The sequence below is a fragment of the Protomyctophum parallelum genome (assembly GCF_964188405.1).
Source record: "Protomyctophum parallelum genome assembly, chromosome: 17".
In the NCBI taxonomy this organism is placed as follows: domain Eukaryota; kingdom Metazoa; phylum Chordata; class Actinopteri; order Myctophiformes; family Myctophidae; genus Protomyctophum; species Protomyctophum parallelum.
Genome location: NC_139719.1, coordinates 7,837,636 through 7,855,957, shown reverse-complemented (window position 1 = coordinate 7,855,957; position 18,322 = coordinate 7,837,636). Strand labels below are relative to the sequence as shown.

The 18,322-nt window shown below is 42.1% G+C and overlaps 3 protein-coding genes across 3 annotated transcripts; 2 read left to right on the top strand and 1 right to left on the bottom strand.

Moving 5' to 3' along the window:
* Positions 1-587: 587 nt before the first annotated feature.
* Positions 588-4,797, bottom strand: LOC310874487 (elongin-B-like). Its single transcript, XM_083787304.1, has 4 exons — positions 4,661-4,797; positions 3,914-4,048; positions 2,896-3,004; positions 588-1,706 (listed from the first exon to the last, which is right to left on the bottom strand). Exons 1-4 carry the CDS (start codon positions 4,661-4,663, stop codon positions 1,594-1,596), a joined length of 360 nt encoding a protein of 119 aa, XP_083643430.1. The 5' UTR covers positions 4,664-4,797; the 3' UTR covers positions 588-1,593.
* A 463-nt stretch (positions 4,798-5,260) lies between these two features.
* Positions 5,261-12,708, top strand: pkmyt1 (protein kinase, membrane associated tyrosine/threonine 1). Its single transcript, XM_083787096.1, has 8 exons — positions 5,261-5,877; positions 7,316-7,771; positions 8,666-8,903; positions 9,550-9,832; positions 10,287-10,393; positions 10,716-10,888; positions 11,417-11,634; positions 12,035-12,708. Exons 2-8 carry the CDS (start codon positions 7,403-7,405, stop codon positions 12,435-12,437), a joined length of 1,791 nt encoding a protein of 596 aa, XP_083643222.1. The 5' UTR covers positions 5,261-5,877; positions 7,316-7,402; the 3' UTR covers positions 12,438-12,708.
* Positions 12,709-13,120: 412 nt separating this feature from the next.
* Positions 13,121-15,225, top strand: LOC310874502 (uncharacterized protein). Its single transcript, XM_083787322.1, has 2 exons — positions 13,121-13,732; positions 13,828-15,225. Exons 1-2 carry the CDS (start codon positions 13,543-13,545, stop codon positions 14,769-14,771), a joined length of 1,134 nt encoding a protein of 377 aa, XP_083643448.1. The 5' UTR covers positions 13,121-13,542; the 3' UTR covers positions 14,772-15,225.
* Positions 15,226-18,322: the final 3,097 nt, after the last annotated feature.

The window sequence follows — 18,322 nt, the reverse complement described above, 5'->3', positions numbered from 1 at the left end:
AGGTATATTCAGTGATTTCACTCAAAAAACCTTAGGTTTCGTTTTTGGCTGTGGGACCCAGCCTTTCGTCCAATCAGGATAGAGAGTCAAAAACGAAACCTAAGGTTTTTTGACCCCCAGGGGTTAACTGGGGACAGGGAGGAACTCCTTATATGGCCAGCACACTCTATAGTAGGGAGGATTATCACAACAAAACAAAAAAATAAGTGATATTTGAATTAAGTGAAATCACTGAATATACCTTTAAGTGGTGTCAGATGCTCTTTAGTACTAATGCATAGATTGCATACACGGATAAACGAAAATGAGGACAACACCCCTTTATTTTAATATGCTGTAGAAAGCACATTTCAACAGACAAACTCAACCAATGAAATAAGCATTAAATTCCTGCAATATATAAGAACTTCTGAACCCACCAGGCATGTTTGGAATATTAACAAGAACTTTGTACATCAATTTTTCATTCTAGCAATAAATAACACAACCAAATAAGGCCTTCAGTGACTCCTGGAATTCTGCATTTTTGTAGTTGATCAAACACTGTCACACCATTAGGAACAAAAACAGCCGGCAATGTAAAAAACAAAAACAAAAGAAAACACTTTAATTAAGCTCACAGTTACAGGACATGATTATGTAATCGGAGAATATGCAATGCCACACACCGGTGTTGGTGACATGAGGTGATGTATGCCTTGCAACCCCAAAGACCAGGGTTAACCACCTTCCTGTTGTAAATGTCACAAATACAAGTCCGCCAACTAACAACTCATCCAAGTTTGTCCATGAGGTACCTGCCTTTGGTTTCAGTGCAAGAAACACACAACAATGGACTGATAAGTGAAACTGAAGTGACAAAATGTAAATAAAATAAAATAAACAAAAACACCAAACAGCATTTTCTTTTACAGTGTAAAGGAGCACTGCTTTCTTTCCTGGTTTACATGAGATGATTCTGAAATGTACAACAAATCTCGAGGAACCAGAACCAAAGACATATATACTGATGAAAAATGTAGTTTGGCATGATTTAGGATGCATTTAATGATGCTGGGAAAATAAAGCCTCTGTCTGTTTTTTTTGTTTTACAATTAAATTTGTTCATGCTGTGTGGTCATGTATGTGGTCATTTGGGTGGACACTGGACGTCTGAACCCTGCACATCACATACAGAACTCTGTGATGCACAACCAGCAAACCACCCTTTTGCCATTTTTCTGAATAATAGTTATGATAGTTGTGATGGAAATTATAATATAAGTCACACACACAGTGATACTCTCAAAAACCCAACCAATGAATGACACTCATTCCTAAAAGTGTTTGAGCCAATCAGTTTGTAAATCCAAAGTATAGGAGCGAGGAGAGAGAAAAATAGATTTGCAAAGCATATTGGAGGGAATGCTGGCATGAAAACATGGTCGAGATGAAGGTAAAATGGACAGACTTGGTTTGGTTACCTATAATGTCTCCATCCCGTTTGCTTCCATTAAATGAAATTATGATACATATCTTCCTCCCTGCCATTTCTCTCCATTGTTGTTAATCCACAACACCCACACTCATCCCTCCCTTCCTTCGGTGGCCTGTTCACTGCACAGCCTGTTCGTTGGTGGTGCTGCCTGAGTCTTGAGGCTTCATGACGTCAGGGAGTTCTGGTGGGCTGGAGAAGGACTCGACCTGCAGCTGCTCAAACATCTCATCTGGAGAACAAGAGAAACATCATTGAATGTTTCGTCATGACCGAGCAACTGGCAAAAACGTGTCCTTTGGGGAGGTTTTTTGTTGAGTGCATGTGAGAACTCAGGGTTCTTTTTAACTGATGTTCAGCATTCAACATTAGTAGACAACATTTATTGTCTCCAGCCAGGCCAGACAGTATGGCTTTTGGATCTCCGGCCTGGCAGAGGTGATGACTAATCGACCAAATCGGATGGATTATTCGACTATCATGGGACATCCCTAATAATCCCTATCCTAGTCTACTGCTGACACAAAAGACTTGCTTGAAAACTAAGGCTTTGCAGTGAATTATTATCAGGATCCGAAAGAAAAGCGCCATGATCTAAATGGGACAGAAAACTGCATTTTCTCTTCGCATGTAGATTAAAGGTTTGTCGGGTGATCAATAGGCTTGTCACAGTAAGCGGTTTTAATGGTAACAAAGTGTGCAATCCTATGCTGGTGTGTGTAAAATCCACACCGATTCTACTGTAATTATGTTATTTACTGCACAGCACAGTGTAGTCTACTCTACATGCATGTAGAACAAAAGTGAGACGGTAATAGTGGTATTAGACACAGACATAACTTAAAACAAGGGGATGTGCAACAACTGTTATAATATAGATTTTAAATTTGATGCCGATCAACTGGCTGCAAGGCAAGCCCGCTTTTACATTGGTATACAATTAAAAAACCAATGCACTGAAAATATGACACATACAGTGGGCATAGTTATTGTTAAACCCATCTACCAACCCTCATCATCTGTTCTTACATATCTAATAAACTTGTATAATTATGCAACACCGTTGATCAATGTGAATAAACGGCACCCCTTATCAAAACCTATGCCCATTATACAAATGTTTAGCAGACGTTTTGGTTGTATAATCCACAGACACAATACAGCCCTCACAAAAGAATGAAATGATAATCAGATTCCAAAGCTGAGGGCCCAAATAAGATGAATTGACTGCAAATACAAAAATGTTCAGTATAAGCAATCAAAGAACATATATATCATTTGCTTAACAGAATTTTTTTCTTCACATTAACAGTACAATTAACAAATGAACTGACTGAAATTCAAACCAAAAGGATACAATTTTTTAAACCTGGCTGAAACTGTATATTCCTTCAAATAATCAATGAGTTGGACATACATACCACCAATGCGGAAAGCCAAACCAACTGTAGCTGGGGCCTGAGGTCTGGCAGTCTGGTTGGTGAAGCCACAGTCACCAAGAGTTTTGCTGTCCTCTAACAACTGGTCATCCTGGAGAACAAGAGTTGGAAATGTTACAGCAATGGTATCGCCAATTTACAGTGTACATGCTGACAGATGTAGATTGACTAATGAAAAGCAACAACAAATAGCATGCCACATTTCTTTTTATCGAAAAATGTGCACATAGTAGGTAGGCCATTTCTGAAATGTTGTTAGTATGTACTATTTAACAATACATTGTTAATAGTGCATTTTTAAAGTGACCGTTTCCAAAGCAATTTAAAATGTGCATTACATAGAGCACCGAAGTCTGACGTCACTTTCAGTAGAGGTAGTCAGTCCCCAGGTTCATGTATTTGTTTAGTTGCATTGAAATCCCCATTGAGGCGATTTGAGATCGCCTCATATAACTGTGTTTGAAAAATAAACATGTCACCCCGGCCGCTTCACTCATATGGATATGAAGAATCAACTGACTGAGAGAAAACGCTAATGTTACTGCTGCTGAATTAGTTAGATTTTCGCTAGAAGCAGACTGTATCATATATGAGTGACTGACTGTTGCAAACGATACAGAGACACCTCCATGACAATAACGCCGAGACAGCTTGTTTATTTTTGGACCACAACGCTTATAGTAGACGATATTAAGATCACCCCATGTTATTCTCCATAGAGAAATTACTTCCGCGAACCAGGGGAATCGTCGGGATGAGCGAGTTACGTCAGGACTTCGGTGCTCTATTCAGCCATTCACACACTGGTGGCAGAAGAAACAATGCAAGGAAGGCAACAGCCTGCTCATCATGAACAGTAGTGTCTTCTTGCTCAAGGACACTTCGACACAAAGCCAGGAGGAGCCAGGGATTGAACTGGGAACCTTCAGATTCCAAGACGGCCACTCTACCTCCTGAGCCAGTGCCGCCCCAATAAGATATATTATGCACATTATCCTACTTTGTAGAGCCTCTGTTCTTCTGGCGCTCTCTTGAGAATGCCCTCTACAATGCGCTTCAGCTCATAGACAGTGGTGGACTCCTTGGCGTCTGTGAAGATTGTGGTCTTCTGACGCCTTATCATTAAGAATACGTCCTAAGATGAGACAAGTTGGTTTAGTCATGGGAGAATATTAATACTGTTCTAGCCAATAGCAGTTAGCAAATGATAAAGCAATCCATTCTAAAGTAACCTTACCTCACCCCAGTTAACATTCATCCGTTTTTGTCCTAGTTTACTGTGCAATTTCACCCAGATACTAGCCCTGATACATAACCAGGGCTACCCAGATACAAGCTTGGCTTGCCGTTTTGCTGAGACATGTTTGTATTTGATTAATAGAGAGAGATCAACTAAATTACTGACTCCCAATCAACAACTGTGACTTACTAAACTAGGTAAGCCACTTAGCAGAGCTGACAATGAAATTAACCTGTCACAGCGTTGAGAGTGACATCAATCCCAACACAGCTAACTGAAGCAGCTAAGCAGTTGGTTAACATTACATTACATTCAGCGTTGCTTCCCAGCTAGGATCGACAGCTGTAGCAGCTATTAGCTAACCTTGCGGGCTGGCTATTAAACGTCACCATGATTAAGACCAACATTGTTATTTTGGCAGTATAATATATTCTAATATATTATAATTTAACATACATCGGATGACTATAACAATATAGTGTGAGAAGCATTTTCTTCAAAACATACCATTTCAAGTGGTTAGCTAGCTAGCCAGTTGTGCCAGCCCTGTGTTGTCTTTACCAGAACCCCACTGCGCAGACAGACATGTTTTTGCCCCAAACATATATATGTAAGGTAGACGTTCCTCTCAAAAGAAGCATTTGTGTCCCCCTCTTCACAATTTTAGATTTCATCATTCTGACACCAAGAGTACATACTCTATATTATGTGCGTACATGTCGAATACCAAAGATGATCAATCAAATCAAAAATCATTGTTATAGCCTACTGTACTTGTTGTATGTTACATTCATTTTATTTTTTTCATTTATTTTAATTTGAACAATTGAGAATTAACTTCAAATATACAAACTTGCACATTACAAAAACGCTCATGTGACTGTGCCTGCCTGTCTATATTTGTACTTTTATCACCGCATACAAGGCAAAAGAAACACCCTAAAACCCCCCACTGCAGCTCCTCCGTATATCTTGCGCAAGCGCGATAAAATTAGGAACTTTGGCCGGGCAGAGCAATGTAGTAAGAGAGTGGCGACACACTTTGATCTCGCCGCAAAGCGGGGTGCTATGGGCTATAGTATAGTTCCAAACATTGGAACTGTCCCATTGAGATAGAACGAGCGCTTCCGCATTCCATTGTTACAATGGGAGTCAACGTTAGTGTCGTGACTCTCTTACTAGATTGTCTCTGGCCCAGGGTTACGTAGACGCTTACGTAGCGCAGTGCGCATGCTATTTTTTCTGTTTATGTTTTATTTTTTGGCGCGAGCGGCTCGGGCTCAGCGGAGAGACAACTCTGTCTGAAGGAGGGTGTATTTGTGTCTGTCTGTGTTCGTGTGTGCGCGACAAACCCCTTTATCCCCGAACAAATAACGTTCGTTAAACAACCTTAGAGTATAAATAAGCAACAAACTTAATTAGGACAAGGTTGTCGTTTAGTCGGGTTGACATTTTTTGCGTCCTGCTTTAAATTTGGACTACGTGTCACTGTTTAAGTCAGACAGTACAGTACGGTAGTGGTGGTACTGCTGCTAACTATAGTAGACAGACAGGTTAGCCAGCTTGTCCAGTTAGCATTATGTATGACAACATGTGTAATTAGTGTTTTTTTTCTTCTCCGTGCTTATTTTCGCTGTCAGACAGTTTCAACCAACCTGCTGGTAGGCTATATGTAACCAAATGTGCGTGGAATAACGAACGAACGCTACACTAACTCGAGCAGGGTGAGTTAAATTCATGTTATGTTGAACCACTATTATGAAAAATGTTCTCTCTGATAACCCACATTACACACTAGCCCCTCTCGGAACCCTCCGTAAAGCTTTTCTGAAATTTGGATGTCGCTTTGCGTAGGGTCCCTGTGCGTTACTGTGTTTTCGTATTGAAATGATAGAACGCGGACATAAATATCGTCGTTAACGTCATGTCTGCGCCGTTTGACGGCTTCTTTTCGTTTGAGTTATTCTGAATCTGTCAACTATAAGTACCTATACATACCGCTGCGAATTCTCTTGTGTCGCGGAAGCCGTTAAGTTTTTGTTTGACCGATTTGGTTGATTCCTCTCTTCCTGCCTTGTTTATTGACATTCAATTGTACCGCCTCCCGCTGCGGGGTTGGCTTGTGCCGGCTACGTTCCTGCCTCTGATCTGCTCTGTCATAGCTATAGCGCCACTAGCTAGCCAGATAGGCGGTACAATGAGGTGTCAATAAACAAGGAAGGAAAAGAAGAATCAAAGCGACCAAATCGGTCAAACATAGATTAAAAATACTTAACGGCTTCCACGCCACAGGAGATATTCGCAGCGGTATTTATAGGTACTTATAGTTAACACATTCAGAAGCCCTCAAACGAAAAAAAAGCCGTCAAAGAGCGCAGAAGGACGTATCCGAAGGTATTTACGTTTATTTATGTGTGCGTACCCGGTGGCAGGGTGGAGGTGGAATAGGACCCAATGCTATCTGGGTCACAAAAATGTCAGAAACTTCAGTAGCATTGGGTTCTGCTTGTAGGGCTAATTACACATACATTTCCACATGCAACTGACACTTTGTATGCTTTAAATTTAACACACACAATGACACATTTAGCCCCTTTCGGAACCTGATGTTTGTACATCGCTACCCCTTTCGGAACCTGATGTTTGTACATCGCTACAACGGATTAAGCGCGGATGCCTTAATCTTTGTTTGAAGTTTTGACTGCTCTGAAATTCTCTCTTCCTCACTTCCTTATTGACCGAGACTGGCTAGCTGAGACCAAGGCCCCAGTGAGGCTCTTCAATGTTGAAGCACTGGGCCCTAGTGGTAAGAGGAGGGACTACATACGGTAATAGGCTAGGGCTAGGAAAAAGGAAAGGAAAGGTACTATGTTTACCCAGGGTAACTGGACTAAGCTCAATAACTTGTTTACAGCCTCTAGGTGCAGCCCTACTGTACCTGAGTCCTCAGCCAAATGTTGCGTTCACACAGGAGGATTAAACGATGCAGTCTACCATTCATTGTCAATGGAAGCCAGCGACGTGACGTTGCAAAGACGGAATGAATGCATGTAGCTGCTCCAAATCAACTCGCAAAGCGTTTTTGCATTGTTTCATCTGAACGCACCAAAAGGCTTTTGCCTAGTCTAACTATAATACCTTTTCTTGTTCTCTCTATTACAGTTCACTGTCTACAAAGAACAGAAGGGACTGTAAATAACCAGCCAACTCAGTTCAGCTAAAGACCATTCCCTCATCAATTCCCTCATCATGCCAGTGGCAATGGAAAGCACAGTGACCACGACTCCTCTTCCCCTCCCTGCTCACTTCGCCCTTGCTGAACAGTCCTTCTCCCTCAAAAGACGACGACGACTGCCTTTCTCCTCATCCTCTACATCCCCCTCATCCCCTGTCCAGCTAGTACATTCTTTGCCCCGATGCCCACCACCACCATGTCCTCCGCTAAGCAGAGGAATGTTCCCCCAGCGACAAACCCCCTGGAAACCCATTTCCAGTTCTCTCAGTAGGACTACCCCTCGGACCTCTCTTTATGACCCTAGCAAGCAGCAGTCCTACTTCGACCAGTGCTTCACTAACCTGGGCCTGCTTGGGAGAGGCTCCTTCGGAGAGGTCTACAAGGTGAGAGTTACAAGAGAGACAAAAAATGTGGTAAACTGACCTGGTGACAATGTAAAAGAGGGTGAAATTATTTTTTTGTGCACACTCCATGAGAAGAGAGAGTATAGGTAGAGTGAGAACAAGGGGAAAGGGAGAGAATCAGGTTAAACTAGAAAAAGTGCCCCTCTGGGCACAGGTCTCACAGGTTGTGGCCTCCTGGTGGTGCTATAATAGGCCAATGTGAAAAGGGTGCCATTTGTTCTTACGCCTTTGATGGTAATTGGATGATTTGAGGCATTTTGTGCCAAAAATCCACCTGTTGGTGGCGCTTTAACAGGCCAATGTGAAAAGGGTGGGATATATTCCTCAGCTGAGTAGGAAAGTGTGTGAAAGATTTCATGTAAATTGCACGCTGCATTCATGATGAGGTTTTTTGTTCAAAACGGGCCAATCCTGCAAACTTTGAAAGCTTCAAGTTTCACGCAGATCGGTGTAGGTAGGTGTAGGTAGGTGTAGGTAAAAATGTGAAAAGCTGCCTCATGGTGGCGCTATATTTATTTCTTAGACATAGCACATGAGTACCGGTAAGTGTTAATGGCAGACAATGTTTCTTTCTTCTTAATAAACAGACACTTTAACACACACAGAAACATATGCAAAACATAGCATAATACAAATATGGTTAGGTCATACAAGACTCAGTGTTTGCGTTCGACCTGTGCACACGCATGCTCAATTTATTATAATTTGCTGTCTTTTGTAGTCTTTTGCAGTTATTTGCTTTTTCTTCTGCCTATTCGCGGCCAGCTACTAAAAATCATAGTGTGCTGGCTGGTCATGATCGTGTGGTGGCCCGCCACACAATAACGCATATAGGGAAAACACTGACTCATCAGAAGGTTTTATATGTCATAGGTGCTGAGCCACGAGGACGGACGTCACTATGCAGTCAAGCGCTCGGTTCATCAATTTAGGGGCAATGGTGAGCGGAACCGGTGTGTGAAGGAGGCACGGAACCATGAGCGTCTGTGTCCCCACCCCCACATTCTGGGCTTTGTGGCGGCGTGGGAGGAGGCTAGCCGTCTCTACATTCAAACAGAGCTGTGCTGCACTACCCTGCTGCTTCATGTTGAGGACCAGCCTCCTACCCCAGGTCAGTGATGGAGCAAAAGATTGAGGAATAGAACTGCTCAAGAATGAATGTAGAAATAGAAATGGATAATTCAGGTCAATATGTCACAATTGCTTTTTCTGAGCATATCATTTAGCTTTCCTTCTGTAGTTGGTAGTCAATATGTTGAAAATTTATATTCATAATTGTCCATCCATCCATCTTCAACTGCTTATCTGGAGTTGAGTCCCAGGGGAAATAGTTCCAGCAGAGACCGCCAGACCTCCCTTTTCCGGCAACATTAGCCACATCCTGGGGGATCCCCTAGGCATTCCCAGACCGGTGAAAGACCCCCATTTCTGAAACACCGCCATTCCGAAACACAGCCATTCAGAAACCCGGTTAGGGTTAGGTTTAGGGTTAGGGTTCTGAATGGCGGTGTTTCTGAATGGCGGTGTGTAACCTCCAAGACCAGTGAGGCTGTGGTGATATAATCCCCCCATCTGGTCCTTGGTCTGCCTGGGGGCCTAGACCTAGTGGGACATGGAGGGGGCTCACAGCGCGGCGTCGGCACGCCCACATCCCACTGGGGCCAAGATTATGATTAATCTTTATTGTTTTAATAGTGAAAAAACACTTGCTTAAAAGGCATATTGACTTAAATTTGTTTTAAAACGGTCTAATCTAGATGAGCCCGCAGCATGGTCCTACCTGTGTGACCTGCTCTCAGCCCTGCACCACCTGCATTCCCAGGGATTTGTCCACCTGGACATCAAGCCTGCCAATGTTTTCCTCACTGGCTCGGGTCGTCTTAAGCTGGGAGACTTTGGGCTGCTGCTGGAGCTCCCACAAAGGGGGTCAGTCTCATTGGGAGATAAAGGAAAGGAGGAGGATCTCCAGGAGGGAGATCCCAGATACATGGCCCTTGAGCTGCTCAGAGGAGAGTATGGTCCTGAAGCCGATGTTTTCAGGTGAGAAACTGAGAATACATCTTTGTCAAACTATGGGTTATGACAATGGTAAACAAGGTAATGTTGCACTGTCACAATCGCCTGATCGCAATAATTTTTGCATTATTGTCAGAATCTTTCCTTCATCTGAAAAATGTTCATACATTTATAAATATATATACACCGGTATATATTTAAATAATGGAAATAGCACATCTATAAACTCTCAATGGTTGTGTGCTAGTAAAAACACAAAAATCTTATACATGTATTAATATGGCCTGTTTTAACCATAGTATATTATTTCTTTATTTTGTGTACAATGCCAAAACCACAATTACGCAAATTATTTGTACAACAATTAATTAATCAGTCAAGTAAAATTGTGACAGCCCTAACTGTACTTGCTACAAAAACAAAAATGCCTGTGTGATGAAAACCCTCACCTTTTTATTATCTAATATTTTTTTCTCAGTCTGGGTATAACTATTTTGGAGCTTGCGTGCAATATGGAGATTCCCACAGGTGGAGATGGCTGGCAGAAACTCAGACAAGGCTACCTCCCATCAGAGTTTACTAATGGTAACAACACCAAAAGCATACCATTGTTTTATTTCTTTAAGGAAGCCATTGCATTTTTATATCAGTATGGAACTTGTTTTAATGCCTTTAAAAGTGTGGATTGGTTTGAAAAAATGTCCTAGGAGGAAATATGACTGTATACAGCAGGGGCATGGCCATTGGTCAAAGTATATTTTGGGGTCGCCAACCCAAAAGGTTGAGAAGTTAGAACCACTGCCTTAGGTCACAGTCCATGAACTAAACATGCCTGGCAAAGCAGCATAATGTCATAATATGCCTCTCTATATTAGGCAACTTGTTTCATTGCGATATGTATTTGCAGTCCTGTCAACTGAGCTGCAGACAGTGCTCAGGATGATGCTGGCACCAGAGCCATCTGAAAGAGCCACTGTCACTGACCTGCTATCCCTCCCCTCTGTGAGGAGAAATGGGTGGAGGAGATACCTGTCTCTACTCCTCCATGAGGCCATGCTCACTTTGTTGTCCCTCTACCAGGTAAATGAAGTTGAATGAATCAGAAATACTCTATTGCCAAGTATAATGAATTTAGGCACAATATTATAGATGAAATTCGTTCTATAGAGGGTATGCGCATGCATAAAGTGAATGGGAAATCGAGTGGAAAAGTCAGTTTAACGTTGCTTAATGTCATCTAATGCAATCAGATAGGACTTTTCTGTTTGGATGTATGGGCTGTCAAGGCCAGAAAGTTGTTTTGCCACTCAGTAGGCGTTCCCGCATAACTTCCTTGTATAATGATGATGTCACGCGCATAGCCTCTATTCTTTTTTTTTTAAGTGAAAATATCTACAAACTCAATGAACGACAACACTTTATGTGCTTGTAGAGATGATATTTTCGCTATGAATACAGGTGTGCCTTGAGATTTTAACTTGCCCTTTGGTGTGCCTTAGGCAAAAAAGTTTATAAAACCGCTGTCCTACTCCTAGAACACTTGTTTGAAAAGATAAAACCCACTTATCAACTGATCACCTTAAATAACAAAGATGCCTTCTTTTGTAGTCTGTGGTTTCCGTTGGTTGGAGATTGCTGTCATCCCTTCACTTGCCACTTCTACATTGGACAGCCCCGGCACCCTGCACTCCTCCAAAGGACAGCTGGGAGAGAGACTTTACACTGCCGCTTAGCATCTTAAATAATGACCCAGGCAGCCTAGACGATGATGATGCTGAAGATGTGTTTATACTGGATCCAAATGACTCCCCAACCTTCTCACACAGGTGAGAGAGAATATAATAGGCTAGACATTCCCAATCTGTAAAAACCATGAAAATGTTGTCATCAATACTGATAAATAGGAACTCATGCGTTTATCAAAATCTTATTTTATTGTTTAAAAAGATAATAATTAAAACACGTTCTCAGAACGCAATTATTGGCTCCCGTGTTAAAACCCATTTAGACTTTTTTTTTGAATTTTGAATAAGAACTAGAAGGTTTTTTAGAAACTTTAGGTTAGGTTTTAGAAGGCGTTTTTAGAATCGGCCTCAGGTCTAAATGGGTGAGAGAGCAGCTATAATGAGGTGAAAAAGATAACTTATTATATAAGTTAATGTAATGTCTAGTCCACTTTCTCTTAAATGTCTTGCTCATATGTTGGAATTTCTCTTCACTCAACAGGATCAAATCCAGGCTATCTGTGGGAAGCACTTCTACTCCTCTCCGGGCATCACCGACGACATACTATCAGCTCAGTCCTGCGCAGACGCCCACTGGCTCTGGCCTTGGTCATTCGCCCTCATGCAGTTTGGCACACACCCCTTCCAGCATCTACTCAAATGGCTCCTGTCTGAATCTCACACACACAGAGTCACAAGCACATAGCCTGAGTGACCACTCCTCGCACAGCAGGCATTGTGCATGCTCTTCTGGTTCACAGCGACGTGCACGCTATAGGGACCAGACAGAGGATGTCATCCCTCGTTCTTGCTTTGAACCAAGAAAGAATTTGATCAGTCTGTTTGAGCAATCGGCTGGAGAGGGAAAGCTGTCAATTCAGACTAAATTAGCCTTTACAGACTAAATAAAGAGCTAAGTGAATGTGCTGAGACATGTGAATGTTTAGCTTTTAAAATTCCATATTGCCATTTACGGCGTTCCTATAAGGATTTTCTTTACCGGTATGTTCCATCAGAAAAACTGAAATGCTGAATTATATTATATAATGCTTAAAATGAACATTTGGTTGTTTGTTTCTGGTCAAGTGCTAATGAGGTGGCTGTGCAATGTTTATTTAAGACTGATCTTAATTAATTGGTCTGTGCTGAAATGTCCTCATGTTTACGCAAGGCAAAATAAACTGAGGAACTGGTTACTGGGCGTGTCTGTGAGAATCCTTTATTACAGTGGTTCTCAAAATTGGGTACAGGTACCCTATACAGGTCTGTAACTCTCAGACTGTACAAATGGAACACTAATGGAGTCCTTGAAATGAAAAGGTTTGCTCCATAACATGTTAGTAGTAGTAGTTACTCAGTGAACAGTGCGCCACTAGAGGGCGACAAAACATTAAATATCTATTAATCTGCAGAAGAATTTGAATTGTTTTTGGGTGTAGCCGTGTAGTTGCCTTTCGAAGCTGATCTGGGAACTGTAGCCTAAAGCAAATGACTGGGTCATAGGACAGGATACATACAGGACAGGAGGTACAGAATCTGATCCCTGAACAGTTGATGGGCCAGGGAGAGCTACGTCATGGACCAGGAAGAAAGCTGTCGAGATACGATACGGTCAGATTTTTGTGTCGAACAACTCTTTTACGATAATTTATTTGATAAATACCATTACCAACACATTTAAACTATCCCCAACTGGTGTTTTATTACTCACCAACGACAAGGTAACATTAGAGGGACAACTACAACATTAAATAAATACTATAACAAAGCTGCAACGAGGATTCGCAGAGATGCGTTATAAATGCATTTGTAGAAAAACACAAAGAATACTGTTCCATTCCTAACAGGATTCAGTGTATCTGATTTGATGCTAAAAACGTTGATGGCTACCAGCAACATTATCAATCTGTTATAATGACCGAGGGAAGAGATTTATAGTTCCCTCCTTGCATGGTTGGCTCATGAACGATACACTATTATTTGGACACTGTTTTAAAGCCGGTCCAAAGGATGTCAAAAATTGAGCGTCTGAATGCCCGGGTGACGAAGCTGCTATCTGTGGCCGTGCACGAGGTTCTGTTGGTGGTGAAGGACACTGTGTCTGAGTACCAAGAGAAAACAGCCAGAACGCAGAGAGAGAACGACAGTCTAAAGAGAAGACTCCATGAACTCCAAGACCAGTTGAAGAGAGAGAACAAGGGTAAAAAGGACAACAAGCTTGATGCATATAATCAGATGGTTTATAGGAGGACGTATTCTGTATATAAACATTTATTCATTTGTATTATCTTGCAGAGGTTGTGCCAACGGTTGCTACGCCAACATGGAAGACCAATGTGGAGGTGTGTTCCATCAAGCAGGATCAAAAAGAACTGTTTGCAGAGGAAATAGAAATCTCATCTAATGAGGACAGTTCAGACAATCTATCCCCAGATTCACCTAAAGACTGTGCATACAACTGCGAGGACAATGTTCAGTCACTAAGTATCTCTTGTCTTGAGCCAAAAAGAACAGGTAGACCTGATTTAAACACTTGTCAGTTTGATTACCCAATAACCCTTAAAACAGAGACCTGTGACAGAACATTAACATCAGCTTCAAATCATGTGAACTCTGCAGATTCAAAGTCTGTCTCTGCAAACAGTTCTCATCCTTCACTCCTAGCCTCATTTGAGATCAAGACAGAACCTGAATTAGGTGAGGATTCAACACACACCACAGAGTATTTGTATGATGTTTCCGGGACAAGCGGTCCAAACCTGGGTTCACTAGACCAAGACCCTAATTCAGGTGCCTTCGTTGGATCAAGGATGTTCTTCAATCCGGGCCAAATTGACATTGAAGAGCCACCAGCAGTTGGTGGCAACCTCACTGCGCCACTGTCCAGTAGGTACAGCACAAACGGTGATGTTGATAAACAAGATGACATTTTCACAAACTTCTTAGGTGGAACAGGCTTGCGAACATTCCAGAGACATCTCACACGGGAAAACCGCTACTGCTGCTCACTCTGTGGCCGTGCCTTCAGACATGCAGGTGACTTTAAAAAACACAAAAGGGTCCACACAGGAGAGAAGCCATACTGCTGTTTAGTGTGTGGGAAGTCTTTCAGCCAGTCCGGCTACCTGAAAATACACCAGCGTTACCACACGGGCGAGAGGCCCTATGGCTGTGCTCAGTGTGGAAAACGTTTCAGTCACTCAAGTAATTTTAAAAAGCACCAACTTACTCATCTGTAGCGCTAGTATGTTTCACCTTTTAATAAAGAATATCATCTTTTTACAAGTTATGTTTGAAAGGACTATTTTTAGATACCTGCATTTGCAATACACTGATTATTACTGGATGGATGTGTTGAAACAAAGTATACCCATCGGTGCCACACTGATTGCAATGGTCTTCATCAAATTCTGTTGAAAAGGCCAGTAAATGTTGTACAGCTGGAGCTAAGCTTGCAAATTACTTTATGGGCATTTGTACTGAAGAAATAAATGTAAAATAATTCATCACATTGTTTTCATTTGAAATGTAAGTCAATGGCCTGTAATTTATTTTAGAACTACAATCAAAGTATATTCATTGATAGTGTAAAAAATGCAATGATCGACCTCAGCCCATGTTCACTGTTATCCTTGAACTGTACAGTCTTCCACACAATTTGAACTGTATATCAAATAAATAACCTTGAAAGTTTGGCTCTGTAACTCCCCAGCGTCCACAAGAAAGATACTAACAAGTTGTCAATTTTATTATTCAAAATATTGAATTGCTTGGGTAGAACTTGAACAGTACAACATTGATTTATCTCAATCATAGCCACATATAGAAGCCAATGCCAATTTATTGTTTCATTTCAGTATAGTGAAAAATGATTTATTTTTTCTTACCATACTGTATAACAAGCATAATATTAACCAATGGCTTGTTGGTACTTAACATGATCACTGACAGGTCAAATTCACAATGACAGCAGGACAATCTCTGAACAGTATAGCTGCACCCAGTCTCACATAGATTTTGAGATGAATATTTCACAGTTTAGTTACATAACGTAACAGGAGGAAGGTACTTCAAAGGGACAGCTGTGGTATGTTCCAATTCAACAGAAGCAGAGAATCATACATGATGTAAGCAAGCATATGACATTTTATCTACATACACTACACTGGGCCAGTAGGCCTCTACCTGCATACATTCTAAATTCTAATTCACTATAAAATAGTATTGAGTTCAAATTGATGTTACTAGGATATGTAATTAGGTTTATTTTACATTTTTTAAATGTGAAATTAAATTGCAAGACAAGAATCCAATTCACTTCAATACTATGTAATTGCTGACCCATTTCACGTTAGACACTTTTTACAGTCTATGGTTAGACAGTGGCACTAATAGCCGTAGACTGGCCTGACACTCAATCTGAATTTTCATATATTTCTTTAATGGTAGCGATTTCAGGGCTGGAGCCAGGCTAGGCTTTGACCACTTAAGCCCCATATAGCCTATTGCTGAGATTGTAAATCTGACATTTTCACCATTTTAGAAAACGAGACTGTTTTTGTTGTGGTTTTGTAAAATATAATGCCCAAACTAGGGATGCCAGGTTGTAAGTAGTTAAACAGTGAGGCACTACTGGGAAGGAGTATGGTCAACTGTGTAAACTGTACCAGTATCACCAGACTGACTTACTCACTTTTAGTCCTTTAAGTTCCCTGAGGAACATTGATGAGCCTCTTCCATCCCCTTTGGTCTTGTGCCCTCAGCTACAGTTGTTGCCATGACAGCCCTTGCGCCTTCATCTCCTGCTCTGTGGTCCTTCTCCAGGTGGCTCTAGGGCAGGCCTTCCTCTTTTCCTCCTGCCTTGCGTGTTCCATGTTAGTGCATGTTTTGTGACTGATCCATATGTCTTCGCAATGTGTGTCCTTGTCCTACCCATGTCCATTTCCTCCTCCTGATTTACGTTTCTATTGTGTCTTCTTGTCTAGTGAGGTCCCACAGGTTGACATTGGAGATGGTGTTGACTGTTGGGCCATTAGACTCCTGTATTTTGTTGAGTATGTTGTTAGTTATGTTCCAGGTTTCAGAGCTGTATAGTAGGGTGGTTTTGACATTTGAGTTGAAGATTTGCAGTTTGGTCTTTTGCTTTCCGGATTTTTATTTAAGACTAGACCGGTGCCCGGCTGTAGAGCATGGAATCGGTAACTATGGAAGTTGGAGATCCATGCCCCACCCGGCTATGCAATACCCGTTGTATCCATGTCAGAGTACCCGTTCCACCCATCTGTCTGTGTCCCTTTTATTCCCATATATGGAGATTTCTGTATCTGTCTCTCTATTCCTATATATGGAGTTCTGTGTCAGGCATGCCCAAATATGGAGTGTTGTGATGTCAGAACAGGCCAGCTCCATATATGGAGCCTGGGCAGGGGCCCAGGGTCCGACCAACACAAACAACACAGAGCACTGCACTCCCTGTGGGGTGTGGAACGTGTGTGTCTAATTTGAAGTCGTGGGGCGAATGGTTCTCAAGTTACGTGCATTACAGCCATACACACGTACGTACAGTACATACACACAGACAGACGTGGTGCATTTATAGATAGATGTTGAATGTGATCCTTGCTTTTCCGATTCTGGATTCTGGTATCCTCCTCCTATCACCAGACCAATGTCATATTGATCTGTCGCTGTCCTATGACCACGTAAAGCACTGTCATGCAGAGGCCTATTCTGCTTGTGGGTAACCAATACAATTTCTGAACTGCAGAAGGACCTGGTGGTTTCTGAATTAACTAATACAATGTAGTTATAAATGGATAAATGAACACTTCCAAGTTTACCATCAAATGGTATCTTGAATGCTCCGCTCTCAATCAAGATGGATTAAAATACATAGATACATACATACATACATACAGCCACACACGTCACCACCCCCTCCATCCCCAGCACTTCCCTGTATACCCACATATCACAAGGCCAGGCCAAAGAGAAAGGTGCTGGACTGGAACATTGTGGTCCGAAAGCCAGTTGCCATCTTGGGGGACTCCAATTTAAATAGAATCCCACCATCACACCACACTGATCTCCAAATAGACAGCTACCCTGGGGCGACCTTCAAACACCTGACCAAGATTTTGGAAAAGGCGGAGGTTCACCCCAGGGTAGAAGAAGTCATTCTCTCGGTGGGCATCAAATGCAAGGACAATGACACAGACCAGACCTCCTATAGGCAGCTAAATGGGATGCACAAGGAGGCACAACGGACCTTTCCGAACGCCACCATCCACATTCCCCTCATCAACTTCTCCCAGTTCCTAACAGTCAAACAGAAAAAGAACCTCACAATCATGAATCAGTACATCTCAACACATTTCCCATACATCCCACCAGTTGACCCCGACCAATTTCACACAGAATCCGACAACATACACTGGACACACACCACAGCAGTCAAAATATTTTACCATTGGTGCACACATTTAAATTTTCTCTGAACAGGAGCCGAAGCCTGGATTCCTGCCCTACCTCTCCTCTTCCTCTGGTACCTGCCTTGGTCCCAACAGGCTCCCTCCTCCTCCTCCTCCTCCTTCTCCTCACAGACAGACGGACATACACCTTTTGTCCTGCCCTCCACCTGGGAGCCAAAACTCTCCCAGGTGGACGGCAGACCACATACAGCTAGATAACCATACACTTAATCAGTACCACCCATCACCAGACAGACCTGACAACCTGACCACAGACGAACGGAACAGCATCACAACACTGCGGAACAACACAAAAATAG

Bases quoted from the DNA above. Each gene is read 5' to 3' on its own strand.
- LOC310874502 (XM_083787322.1), top strand. From the start codon at position 13,543: ATGTCAAAAATTGAGCGTCTGAATGCCCGGGTGACGAAGCTGCTATCT. The intron at 13,733-13,827 runs GTAAAAAGGACA...ATTATCTTGCAG, and splicing joins GTTGAAGAGAGAGAACAAGG to AGGTTGTGCCAACGGTTGCT.
- LOC310874487 (XM_083787304.1), bottom strand. The intron at 3,005-3,913 runs GTAGGATAATGT...CTTGTTCTCCAG, and splicing joins AAGAACAGAGGCTCTACAAA to GATGACCAGTTGTTAGAGGA. The intron at 1,707-2,895 runs GTATGTATGTCC...CTTGTTCTCCAG, and splicing joins TTTGGCTTTCCGCATTGGTG to ATGAGATGTTTGAGCAGCTG.
- pkmyt1 (XM_083787096.1), top strand. From the start codon at position 7,403: ATGCCAGTGGCAATGGAAAGCACAGTGACCACGACTCCTCTTCCCCTC. The intron at 9,833-10,286 runs GTGAGAAACTGA...TTTTTTTCTCAG, and splicing joins CCTGAAGCCGATGTTTTCAG to TCTGGGTATAACTATTTTGG. The intron at 11,635-12,034 runs GTGAGAGAGAAT...TTCACTCAACAG, and splicing joins TCCCCAACCTTCTCACACAG to GATCAAATCCAGGCTATCTG.